The following is a 14,404-nucleotide window of genomic DNA, read 5'->3' as shown; positions in this document are numbered from 1 at the left end:
GCGATAACTATCTGAGAGAGCATGTAATTGAAAATACTAGGGGTGTGAGAGTGCTTGACCTGGTAATAGCATCTGAGAATTTGACTGTAATGAATATGACCATGATGCCACCTACTGGTGAGAGTGATCATAAGGTCTTGACCTGGGAGGTGGCTAAAGGTGTGGAATTTTCGATTAAGACAGGGTATATGTGGAATTACCGTGCTGGCAAGTATGACAAGCTTAGGAGATTGCTTGGATCAGTGCCATGGCATGTACAACTGCAAGGGCTGGACGTCGATAGAGCATGGGAAGTGGTCAAGGAGCATTTACAGGAGGTAATGACTGATTGTATACCTGGGGTCTGAATAGTAAAATGAGTAGGGATTAAATGGATGAATAACACCATTAAGCTTGAGCTGCAAAAAAAGAAACAACTGTGGAGGGAATTTAAAGAAAGGGGTGACCTGCAGGCACACGAACAGTATAAAGTGCAGGCCAGAAAGGTGACGAGTGTGGTAAAAAAAGCAAAAGCGGATTATGAAAGGAAACTAGCTTTGCAAGCAAAAGAGAATCCAAAACAGTTCTTTCAATATGCTGCAAGCAAGAAAAAAATTGTAAACGGCAAAATGATTTTAAGGAATGACGATGGTCAGGAGGTCACTGAATCGGTCGATATAGTGGAGTTACTGAGCGCGCACTTTGCAAAAGCATATCATCCAGGTGGTGACATTGAAAAAGTGAAGGAACCATTAGTTAATATGGGAATTGTGATGAATGAAGTGGAGGTGACTAGTCTATTACAGAACCTTAATATGAACACATCTGTGGGATTGGATGGTATACTGGCACCGGCCTTGCGTGAAGCGGCTAAAGAATTATCAGTGCCCTTGACCATGTTGTTTAATCTGAGTCTCAGGTCTGGCTTAGTCCCGAAGGTGTGGAAAGAGGGGAAAATAGTTTCACTGCATAAAGGAGGATCCAAGACTACGGTTACAAATTACCGACTGATCAGCATATCAGGAGTCGTTGTCAAGGTCTTGGAGAAAGTAGTCAAGGGAAAAATACAGGAATGGATTGATGAAAACGAGATACTGTACATGGGACAGCATGGCTTTGTGAAGGGTAGATCATGCTTTCGTAACTTGCTCAAGTTTTATAACAAGGTGACGGCTGAACTGGATAAGGGAAATGGGTTTATAATGATACTGCTGGACTTGGCAAAGGCGTTTTACAGGATACCACATGGAATACTAATGCGTAAACTACAACATATGGGAATAGATATAGAGTTGGTGAGATGGATAGGTGGTTGGTTGATGGAGAGATATCAAAGAGTAGTTTATTCAGGAGTAGAGTCCAAAAGACGGCCTCTGACTAGTGGTGTGCCGCAGGGTTCTGTTCTTGGACCACTGCTGTTTAATCTGTTCATTAACGATATAGGGAAGGATCTAAGTGGAACAATTCATTTGTTCGCTGATGATGCAAAGTTGGGTAGCGCAATAGTGAATGCAGAAGATGTCAAAGTCTTGCAGGATGACTTAGATAGATTGGAGTTCTGGGCTAAGGAGAATGGATGTCAATTTAATGTGACAAAATGTAAGGTTATGCATTTTGGGGTAAAAAGATTAGCAGCAGTATACTACATTGGTGGAACTGTACTCCAAGAGATTGATGAGGCCAGGGACTTGGGAGTGTTGGTGGATAAGGAGATGAAGTTTAGGAGGCACACTGCAAAAGTAGCTAAATCAGCTCATCAACTTACTTGGTTGTTGAAAAATACCTTGACGAGCAGAGACAAGCAAGTTATTGTACCTCTGTACCGAGCCTTGATAAGACCTCATCTCGATTACTGTGCCCAGATTTGGTCAATTAGGTTCCTTCTTGATGGGGAGGAGGTGGAGAGGATCCAGAGGCAAGTGACTAAGATGATAACAGGTCTATGGAATGAACCATATGAGAACAGGTTGAAGATTTGTGGGTTGCAGAAACTAGTTGATAGGTGGCGGAGGGGAGATATGATTGAGACATTCAAATTGCTAAAGGGATTCTATAGGATTAATTCAGAGGATATTTTTGAGATCAGGACTGGTGGTGGGAGAACTAGGGGACATTTTTATTTTGTATATTCTTACTAGTCTTGCCATGACTTTTGTTTAACTACTTTTACACAGAACTTAGCTCGCTTACATTTTCCCCTATTCTTTTAGGACATTTGCTGACTTATTTGCTAGGAACTTTTGGTATGTTTTCTTCTTTTCCAGAACTGTTTATTTAACTTCTTGTGTTCACCATGGGATGTATTTTTCTCTCCTTACAGACAACCTCACCCAGTGCTGTAACTAGCTTTTCATGGGCCCTGTGCAAGATTTTTGGATCCTGTTTTTTGGAAAAAATAAAACAAATACGATAGAAATAGATCGATTAATTTTTAACTTTAACCAAAAATGTTACAGAATTGGCCCCACATGGCAGCAAAATTTAAAATTTGAAAATGAAAATATAATACTGATTTTTTTTTTTTTGATATCCCATTTCAGGCCCCTTTGTCCTGGGCCCTGTGCACCTGCTTAGTTACACCACTGACCTTATCACTCCATAGCTGAATCAACCAATGTCTTCTTCTGAGTTCGCCACTGAGACTCTAAAATTTGGTTCCTGTTTTGAATTCAATTTTCATTTTTGTCAGAATTCAAGTAGATCCTCCGATAGTAATATTCATTATTATTACTGGAAGTTAATAATAATATATGGACTCATGCTATAGCAGGAATAGTTTCGTCATTCTCATGCTGCTCTATTAATTTCACTTTCATTCCTAAATGAATTGTCTTTCTGTTTTTCACACCACTATAAGAATCATTTTTTGTGTGCTGGTCATTTTTGCAAAGAAATAATGACACTAAAAAAATGCAAGCAAAAACTTTTACATACAGATGAAACTGCTACAAGACACTGGCCAACATATGGTCAATGACTGAGAATAATTATAAAAATATAATTATATAAACATAAAAATATTATTATGGGCTATTCCATTGAGTCCTTACACTCATCGAGGGAGGGCCCTAACATCATGCCAAGCACTATCCAATATTTGAGCAATATCTATCATACTTTGTTTTGAATTCATTCTGTCATAGCACACACAACAGACTCCAGCAACCTATTCCACCCATTCACCACCCTCCAAGCAAAAGAATCTAGTTCTAACATCCTTGCTAACTACACTCTTGCTCACTTTCCAAGGATGGCCCCTAGATCCTCCGCCAACAAACCTGTTCCGAAAAATTTCCTGTATATTAATCTTCTCAACACCCCTCAGTAATTTTTATGTCTCAATCATATCAGGCTTTACCGTCTATAATATACATAGCTGTCTTTCAGCTACTGCTGAACTTCGGAAGTTGAATATAATATAACAAGATTAATGGGATGGCGTTGTCAGTCAAAGACTGATTATTTTTACTATTAAGCAATAACCATGAACTATGGGCGACCATGTGTGTTCATGACAAATTACATAAAGCAGCTTATTTTTAGTGAGGATAGGCTTACTTTAATTCAATTTTCATTTGTGCCCAATACATCAAAAGAATCAAGAATGACAGAAAACCGTACCTTTCTTTTAATCATTCTTCAAAAGGAGCTATTCAAGTTCAAGTGAATTCATATCACTGAACATTAATTAATTAAATTATATGCGAGTATTCCTTAATAAGTCCCAATTGGCAAATCAATAATCCACGTGCTTATTTTTGAATTGAAATGTTTATCATCTAAGAACCACATATATTCAGTAATGATAACTTGAACTACCTACTACATAACACAACTGAATACAAGCGCCAAATACTACCACACTGCCACCTCTGGGATATGAATACAAGTGTCAAACAGAGCCAACATCCGAACCCTGTATTACTATTACTATTATTACGAACAACTCAGGGAGTCATTAGACTCATCGAGGGAGGCCCCAAATCATATTCATCACAATTATTCAACATTCATACAGTATCTATCATACCTTGCCTTAAACTCATTCACTGTCACAGCATCCACCACAGACTCAGGGAGCACATTCCACTCATTCACTACTCTAAAAGTAAAGAACCCAGCTCTAACACCTTTACTAACAACACTTTTGCCCAGTTTCCATAGATGTCCCATAGTCCTCCCACAACCAGCCCTGTTCTCAAAAATATCTTCTGAATTAATTTTATAGAAACCCTTCAGTAATTTGAATGTCTAAATCATATCTCCCCTCCACCGCCTATCAACCAATTTTTGCAACCCACAAATCCTCAACCTGTTCTCATAAGGTTCATTCCACAGACCTGTTATAATCTTGGTCACTTGCCTCTGAATCCTCTCAACCTCCTCCCCATCAAGAAGAAACCTAGGTGACCAAATCTGGGCACAGTCGTCGAGATGGGGTCTTATCAAGGCTCGATACAGAGGAACAATAACCTGTTGTCTCTGCTTGTCAACGTAACGCATTCTTCAGCAACCAAGTGATATGATGAGCTGATTTGGCCACTTTTGCAATGTGTCGGCTAAATTTCAATTCCTTATCCACCAACACTCCTAAATCTCGTGCCTCATCAATTTCCTGGAGCACAGTTCCACCAATGCAGTAAACTGCCGCCAATCTTTTTACCCCAAAATGCATAACCTTACATTTTGCCACATTAAATTGACATCCATTCTCCTTAGCCCAGACCTCCAATCTATACAAATCATCCTGCAAAATTTTGACGTCATCTGCATTCACTATTGCCCTACCCAACTTCGCATCATCTGCAAACAAATGAACTGTTCCTCTCAGATGCTTTCCTATATCATTAGTGAACAAATTAAACAGCAGTGGTCCAAGAACAGATCCTTGTGGCACGCCACTAGTCACAGGCCGTCTTGTGGACTCTACTCCTGAGTAAACCACTCTCTGATATCTCTCTGTCAACGACCCTCCTATCCATCTCACCAACCCTATGTCCATCCCCATATGCTGCAATTTACTGATTAGAATTCCATGTGATATCCTGTCAAAGGCGTTAGCAAGGTCCAGTAGAATCACTGTAAACCCATTACCCTTATCCATTTCAGCCGTCACTGTGTTATAATACGTGAGCAAGTTACTGAGGCATGACCTACCCTTCACAAAACCATGCTGTCCCGATACAGTATCCCATTTTCTTCTATCCAATCTTGTATTTTCCTCTTGACTATTTTCTCTAAGACCTTGATAATGATTCCTGTTATGCTGATTGGCCGGTAATTTTCAACAGCAGCCTTGGACCACTTTTGTGCAGCGGAACTATTTTCCCCTCTTTCCACCCTCTTGGGACTGACCCAGACCCGAGGCTCAAATTAAACAAAATGGTCAAGGGCACTGACAATTCTTTAGCCACTTCACGTACGACACGAGCTGGTATACCACCCAATCCCACAGATGTATTGACATTGACGTTCTGTAATAGACTAGTTACCTCTACTTCATTCATCACAATTCCAGTATAAGCTGTTGGTTCTTCCATTCCTGCAAAGTCACCACCTGGATGATATACTCTTGCAAAGTGCTCGGTCAGTAATTCCACAATATCGACTGATTAGGTTATCTCCCTACCCTCAGCATTTTCTAAGATCATTCTACCATGAGCAATTTTCCTTTTACTTGCAACATATTGAAAAAACTGTTTGGGATTCTCTTTAGCCAGCATGGTCAATTTTCTTTCGTAATCTGCTTTTGCTTTTCTTACCACCTTTGTTACCATCCGGGCCTGAGCTTTATACTGTTCCTGCGCCTGATGGTCACCTTCTCGTTAAATTCCATCCATAATTGTTTCTTTTTTTGCAGCTCAAGCTTAATGGTGTTATTCATCCATTTAACCCCTACTTGTTTTACTATTCGGACTCTTCGTATACACTCAACCATTGCCTCCTGCAAACAGTACTTAACCTCCTCCCATTCACTATCAACATCCAGCCCTTGCAGTTTTACATGCCATGGCACTGAGCCAAGCACATACCTAAGCTTGTCATACTTACCAGCCTGGTAATTCCACATGTAGCCTGTCTTAATTGTAAATTCTACTCCTTTAGCCACCTCCCTACTCATGACCGTATGTCACTCTCACCAATTGGTGGCAACATGGTCATGTTCATTACAGCCACATTCTCAGTTGTAATTACAAGGTCCAGCACTCTCGGCCCCCTGGTATTTTCCACTGCATGTTGCCATAGATAGTTGTCCCTTAATAACTGCATAAAATCCAATTCCTTCCTCCCATGTGCCCTCTCCTCTTTCCAGTCAATGTTACCATAATTGAAATCGCCCATAATAATTACCCTCCTTCCACTCATTTCTTCTATTTGCCTATGCATACTATTCCCACCATTTATTCCATCACTTGGTCTATAGCCGCACCCAATTGTAATTTTGTTCTGCTAGATTCTATCTCACACCAAACAGCCTCAAATGTGCTCTTTTCTCTATTCTGCAGTTCAACTTCTATACACCTTGGCTGCAGCCCATCAGCTAACATCAATGACACTCCTCCCTCCTTTTATTCACCCTGTCACTCCTGAACACGCTATGCCCGTCGCATTCAATCCCACTAGCGTTATCATCTTCTGTCAGCCATGTTTCACTAATATCAACAACCTGTGGCCTGGAAGTGCCAACCATGGCCAAAAACTCTTCCTTCTTGTTCCTAATACTCCTGGCATTAGTGTACATGAATTGCAGAAGCCCATTTGTCCTATCCCTACTTTGATGCTTATACTAACTATCCGATTCTGATTTGTTGTCCTTCGTACTCGCTCGGGCATAATATACTCATTCATACACTTAACTGCCTCCCTATAGTCTGCATATCTACCCCCCCCCCCCTTAATAAATCTAGTTTCCCTGAGTCTGTACATCCACTTCCACATCATTTATCAACACTTTTTCAAGTCTCCGTACACCAACTCCATTCAAATGTAACCCATCCATCTTATATAAGTCCTTTCGCCCATCGAACTCATTCCACACATCCACGAATCCCACACCACTCTCCATGCATAACCCACGCATAAAGTCATTGGCAATTATGGCCCACCTTCTAAACACTTCGCTGTCATACCGCGGTAAGATACTCACCATCCTAACTCTTTCACTCTTCTCTTTTGCTACCTCAAATAAATCCCTCACATCCTCTATCATTTCCATTTTGTCCTCTTTCAAATCATTTGTTCCTGCCACGATTATCATCTCTTTCACCCTCTGTTTTTGCAGTCGAATAGATTCGCTGACATCCTTTATGTTCGCACCCGGCTAGTACGACTTCGTTAAACTCTCAACTATTACACCTCTTAATAGCGAATCCCCATACAGCACTCGTTCCTTCATTTTATTGACGTTTACGAACCTTCCATTATTTGTCGTCGCAGACTTTCGCCGGTTATTTGTCGGTACGTTCAGCACACATTTTGCCATACGCTCCAGTTGCCTTTTAGCTCTGTGTATCGCATCATTCAATCGGGCAATTTCACTACTCGCATTTATCTCACCATTTTCATTATCAATGAAATCATCCATTCGTTCTGTATTTCTACTCTCATTTACACTTTCAACGACGCTCTCACACCTATCTGGCACTACCACGCAATTCTCTAGCACACCGCCATTTTCTACATTCTGACTATCGTTAACGCTATCACTCTCGCCACACGAAACACGCTCGAAATCCTATTTCTCTTTACACTTTCTGCACATATTAACTCCAGTATCACTTTCTAAGCAGACTCCCACCGCTCTTCGCAAGGCATAAATCTCACAGACAGCACATTGCATAAATTCGTTTACATTAAAACTCTTAAACAAACATGGCGACCCGGCCGCCATTTTTTTCTTTATCGGTGCCATATGTACGCTATCTTATCTTAAAATTAATAATTAAAATAACAGAAAACACTCAAAAATTGCACATACACACCAAGAAACAAAAAGCAAACAATACTACTTAAAATTCTAGTAAAATTTCTAATGTTAACACAAAATACTACTAATCTTTTCAGGAGCCCTCGACAAGCTGACGATCTAATCAGTGCGACACCGATATATATACAGTATATATATAAATGCATTAATGATGCTTCCTCGATTTTGCAGACTGGAAAGACTTTGCTATTGGTAGTTTAGCAATGGCATTACTAAACTGTCCGCGCTGTTAGCCTAGTAGCTATGCGCTTTGCAACCATATGACTGGGGAAGGAGTGGCCTAGGTTCGATTCCCGTTGAAGACGTGAGGAATTTGAGGATCTTCCTCAGCCATATCCAAGGTAGCCGGTCTTGGGCGCGGGCAGTTGGGTTTTTTCCGTCAGTTTATCTGGCATTTTTCATCCCGCATGCAGGCAAACCGGCTCTATGAACACACACGGATCTACAGCCACAAATACTTAACCCCTATGAGGGGGCTCAACTCGCCCCAATAGGGACGGGGGGGGGAAAGGCAGGAACCTCCATATGAATAAATAAATGAATCGCTAAACTTGATTGGTCTTATGTGGGAAGTCTTGAGGCGAGAGATCATGGTAATGACACAACGATTAAACTTGGAGTTGATGGTAGCTCCTAGTTTTTCTGCTGAATATCAGTGAGTCATGTTCGGCAGAATCGTTATTTTATTCGTTATCTATTAAAATAAACATATTGAATGAAAGTAGCTTGTTTATTATTATAAACATACTACATTAATGATATGCTGTTAGAAATTTGATTATGTAAATATCTCGATTTTTAGGTAAGTTATAAGCAGCTGTGACAACTTATCAAAAAAGTCTGGATTAATGAAACAATTCCAGATGAATGGAATGCGAGCGTCATATGCCCCATCCATAAGAAAGATGATGTAATGATATGGTCTAACTATTGAGGAATTAATTTATTATTTATAACTTATAAAATTTTCTCTAACATTCTATTTAAGAGACTTTATCCCTATGTAGAGAATGTTATTGGCGATTATCAGTGTGGATTCCATCAAGGAAGATCTACGAATGATTAGATTTTTAATATACGCCAATTACTTGAAAAATGTAATAATTTGGAATTGAAATACACCACCTTTTCATAGATTTTAGAACCGCATATGATAGATCTAACTTATTTATTGCAATGGAGGAACTACAGATTCCACGAAAACTTATTGCTTTAGTTAAAGCTACAATGAAAAATACTCGTCGTCAGATCAAAATTCAGAACATGTTGTCTGATCCAATATATATAAAAAATGGTGCTCGACAAGGGGATGGCTTAGCTTGCCTACTGATGTTGGATACCTGTCTTCTGGATAAAGAACACAAAATAGTCTATGAATGCATATGAGATATCAAACTTTACTTCAATGATTGGCAAAGTCAATAAAACATAAAAAGTAATAAGCTAACGCCTTTTTATTCCCTTATAGGGAGACGGCGGGGTCTTTAAACATTATCTGGCTTTTGTAGACTGAACTGCAAACTCAGTTCAGTCTCCACTGGTAACCAATCAGAGATAGTTGGCCCATGTCCATCACTAATTATAGGCGCGCACCGATGAAGAGATGAACAAACAATTGGTACCATGTCTTGGTACCTAACCCAAACAGAATATGTTATTGTCTGAAATAATGTGGGTTCTATGGTCTATTTTCTTGAGTTTATGGAATAAAAAACCCGCTAACCCGTGCGAGAGATCGAATAACTCGGGAACCAGTAGAAGAAAGGCTTAGAAAAAGTTTCTCCAGTCGGAGACTAAATTGGAACTTATAAGTCTATCTTCGTGCGGTCAAGAGCAAAGGTTGCAAGGGTCACTTCCAGTGAGCTACACTGTCCTAGCAAATTCAATTATCTTATCTTTTCTATGGCATGCATGATTGCTTCTGATTTTGCCAAATTTAGCCTCTTGAATAGCTTGAATCTTTCTTTGTAAGGATAAAATTCCACCATCTTTAACGTTAATGATAAATTAAAGTGATTTTCAGAAAATTGAAAGCATGACAGAAGCCCTTCAACAATGAAGTTATGAGAATTTTAAGATTCTGGAAGATTTTATGCTTATTTCCCGAGGAAAGGATAATAAACTCTAACCTGTTTATCGAAGATAACCAACACCTACGAGGCATATGTTAGTAATTTAAGAAATATATATATTAGTGAAAGAATTTTCTGTGGATTATCAAACATTTTAAATGGTGAAGTACATGAAAATATTGAGGATAAGCTTCAAAAAATACAATAGTAATTTTGTATAATCAGGTTTATACTGTATGTTAATTAGGAGCTCTTTCAGGGAGAACATTTTGACCGACTTTTGGCACCACATATAGTTTGTAATACTCTGGACTAACTAACATAACAATGATTTACATACTATTAATTTCGTCATCATGTCATTCGGAAGTTTTTTCAGCATTTTTTTTCTGTGATAACATAAACAGAAATCCACTAAAGATGGAACCAAGATGTGATTAAAACAACACGCCTATAATTTTTAACCAAATTAACTATGCTGCTAGTGAGTAATCGTCATAGTATGATTACAATGGGAAAAACAAAAACAGAAATATTTCTGATTTCGAAAAAGAGTTTATTGTCGGTGGCAGTCTGACTGAAGACACTATTTTGAAAAAAAAATCTGACTGGTTTCTCAAAAGGTGAAAGATGAGATATCCTGAGCGGTTCATCAGTGGGAAAATAACCTACACTGCTTGTCTAAGAGGTATATCTTTGGTCCAAAGACATTCTGCTAAGAAAATCGAGATTGCTGTAGTCTGGGAAGGCTTGTGCAGACAAAGAGAACTTGCTTTGCATAGAAATAGACCAAAGCATTTAATTCAGCCTGTTCCCGATTCGTATCTCGCTGAACTATACAAAACCATACATACAAATCGGCCCTTCAGAACACACGCAATTTACAGACAAAAATTACTAGTTGTGGTGGTGTTGGAGTTGGGCGGTAGATGGCGTTGATGGAGATGATTCGTAGTAGAGGTTAGGTGTAGAGACAGTTGTAGATGTCCTCCCACGATGAGTCTTCGGACTCCTTGGAGGTATCAGGAATAATAATAATAATAATAATAATAATAATCATAATAATAATAATAATAATAATAATAATAACTATGCCAAGGGATTTCAAGAGGCTTGGTATTGCCAGTACTATGCTTATTCGGAAACCCATGGTTCTGCTAATCGCCGGAAAATTCGTCTACAGTGGTGTTAGGTACGCAATCAGAAAGGACTGGACGCTGAAAGACTGGCAAAGAGTCATATGCTCCAACTAGTTACTGTATGCCTTGCTCTGTACCGACGGTAGGCAGAGAGTTTAGCTCGATCCTCCATTAAGCAATGAATTCAGATTGCCTTGTAAACAAAATTCGAGGCTGTGGTAGTGGTGGTGTCACTGAGTGGGATATGTTCTGTTGGGTATTGAACGGGTTCCCTGATATTGCTGTTAGGTCCGGTGTTCTCCAAGGAACATCTGTACATTATTACCGATCAAGTCCATCCTGCAATGATGACTATTTACCCATCAAGTTATTTCATGGAGAACGATGCTACTGCCCATCGGGCAAGAGGCGTTCAGTTATAATGGCAGAAAATTCCATCATATTGCCTGGCCCACACAAAGCCCGGATCGGAGCGCTATTGGGAATGTATGGGACATGTAAGAAATACAGATCTGGGATCAATGTCCTTTTCTGTCGAATCAGCCAGTTAAAGGTCTGTCTGGTATATTGTAGATGTAGATGCTATCCAAAATCTTGTGGAACGTATGACAACCGGATAAATGCTGTCATTTGAGTTAAAAGAGGTGCAACGCGGTAATAATTAATTATCGTATGATGATACACGGACGTGAGTCCCCTTTACGGAGAGGTACGGCACCATCTCAATCCCCCCATATTTTATACGGGCTGGGAACCGGCATAGCTGTCGAATCAGACCTATGGCTGGGTCAGTATTCCTGACTGTAATCCCTGCGTGTTCACGGGACCGGTTACCTGCTTGGGGGATGAAAAACCCCGGTTAAACTGGCGGAAAAAAACCCTGCTGACCACGCCCAACACCGGCTAACTTCGCAATGACCGAGGAAGATCCTTCAGCTCCTCACGTCACCGACGGGAATCAAACCTAGGACACTCCTTCCCCTGGCATATGGTTGCGAAGTGCAAAACTACTAGGTTAACCGCGCTGACAACAACGCAGTAATAAATGAAGTTTCTTAATAAGTTGCTGTATCTCAACACTCCCACTGCCTGGTTTCCTCAATATCATGTTGTTGCAGGTAATTATCTTTTATCGAGTGTATAATTTCACGTTGATCCTGCTATTTCCCCTCTCCTCCATCCATTCTATGGTCCTATATTTCACACTTCCCATAGTAATGGCTCTGCTTGCCCTCATTTTGCTAATCTGCTGTTGCAATGTATCTCCATGTTCCTAGAGACCTCAAGGCCTGTAGCAATGACGAACAATATATTCTCTTCCGTTCCTCTCTATTTCACACTGGACAACTCCAAAAGAACCATCTCCACCAGACATATTTTTTTCTTTAATTTCTACTTTTGTTGGTTGGCCGTTTCTAGTTAACATCAGTAAAATCCTACCTCCCCAAAACTTTCCTCTATCCTCCTTGAAAATACAATACCCTTTACATTCTATTCTTGGAATTATATCGTATTACGTGAATGAAATATCACTGAAACCTATAATTTTTACAGCTGACTGACCAATTCTCGAAACCCTTCTCCTTTATTCCTGATAGTTCTAACATGTGTGCATGCAATTCAAAACCTTCTTGAGCCCGAATGTAGCCCTATGTGATGTCACTACCAACCCATTTGAACAGGAAACCTGTTAAATATCATTTTGCAGTAATAATTTCTGTGCACATGCTCATTTATCCGATGGGGTGGCCGTACACATGCTAGATTGCATCTGCTTGAATATCACTAAGTTCCCTAGCTGTGCGATTTTTTTTTTCTAAGTTGGTATATCTGTCATAAGCATCCATGTGCAATTACAAGTCATTCTATCAAGTATTTTGTTTTATACAGCTGTCTGAAGCGAACTTGTTGTCTGTATCCCTTGAAATGGATAAAATTGAGTATCGTGCGATTATAAAATTCTTTGCAAAACATGGTTTAACGCAAAAAGAAATTCTTTCGAAGTTCATAAAAGTTTAGGAGCACTCTTCTCCTTCGTTGTGGACAATTAAGAAATGGACTGCCGAATTTAACATGGCCATACCAGCCTGATCCACGTGAACGACGTCCAAAAACTGTTAAAGCACCAGAAATTATCAAGTGCACGATATGGTATTGGATGACCGGCGAGTCAAAGTGTGTGAAATGGCTGAGAATATAGTCATTTCAAAAGAACGTGTAGGATATATTTTACATGAAGAATTGCATATGAAAAAGCTTTGCGTAAGATGGGTATCGACTTGCTCACAGCAGATAAAAAAAAACACACTTGCTTGAAAATCTCTGAATAGTGCTTGAAGCGTTTTAACAAGAATAAAACTGATTTTGTGCGTCGATTTATTACTATGGATGAGATGTGGATTCGCCTATAGCCACCAGAATCCAATCAGCAGTCGAAACAGTGGACAGAAGCTGATTGTTCAGCGCCAAAGAAGACAAAGTCGGTTCCATCAGCAGGAAAGTCATGGCATGGTGTTTTGGGATGCTAAAAGCATTTTGTTTATTAATTATCTTGAAAAGGGTAAAACAATAACCTGGGAATATTATTCCGATCTTTTAACCAGACTAGACGAAAAGTTCGTGAGAAAAGACCAGGTTTGCAGAAGAAATAAATCAGGTTTCATTAGGACAATGCACTTGAACACATAGGTGTTGTGGTAATGGGAAAAATTCAGGGATCTGCACTATGAATTGTTGGCTCCCTGTGACTTCTATCTCTTTTCAAAACTAAAACTCTCCCTCGCTGGTTTTGTTAAGTACAATATATTTTTAAGATGTTATTTTCTCCATGATGCTGTATTCACCTGACGAAGTCGGTATTTCCGATGAAACTAGTTTCGAGTCTAGTCGGCGACTAGAGGAAAATTTTCTAAGCCTTTTTTCGACCGGTTCCCGAGTTAGTCGATCTCTAGCACGGGCAAGCGGGTTTTTCCTTCCAGAAACTCGAGTTTTTCGCCCTGTAAACTCAAGAAAATCGGCCGTAGAACCCACATTATTTCAGACATTAAATATATTGCGTTAGGGTTGGGGACCACGAGATGGCGGCACATTTGAGCCGTCTCTCTTCACTGTGTACCGCTTAATTAGTGATAGCCTTGAGCCATCTATCTCTGATTGGTACCAGTAGAGATTGAACTGCCCACTCAGTCTCCAAAAATTAGATAGTGCTAAATGACCTCGCCTACTCT

At 39.7% G+C, this 14,404-nt stretch overlaps 1 protein-coding gene across 3 annotated transcripts in view; it reads right to left on the bottom strand.

Moving 5' to 3' along the window:
• Positions 1–3,712, bottom strand: part of LOC150103296 (DNA repair-scaffolding protein-like) — a 208,919-nt gene extending 205,207 nt beyond the window's left edge. For 2 of the 3 annotated variants that reach the window (XM_090397895.1, XM_090397897.1), the window contains exon 1: positions 3,601–3,712. In XM_090397895.1, coding sequence (XP_090254021.1) covers positions 3,601–3,615 — 15 coding nt within the window. In that variant the 5' untranslated portion in view covers positions 3,616–3,712. Of the gene's footprint in view, positions 1–1,744; positions 2,026–3,600 lie in introns of those variants that run through there. The other variant, XM_090397896.1, reaches the window with a different exon arrangement.
• Positions 3,713–14,404: the final 10,692 nt, after the last annotated feature.

This window comes from Typopeltis vanoorti, chromosome 9 (genome assembly GCF_054136105.1).
Source record: "Typopeltis vanoorti isolate ZY-2024b chromosome 9, IOZ_Tvanoo_1.0, whole genome shotgun sequence".
NCBI lineage: Eukaryota > Metazoa > Arthropoda > Arachnida > Uropygi > Thelyphonidae > Typopeltis > Typopeltis vanoorti.
The sequence above is the reverse complement of the archived record's forward strand: the minus strand, read 5'-3'. Positions and strand labels throughout refer to the sequence as shown.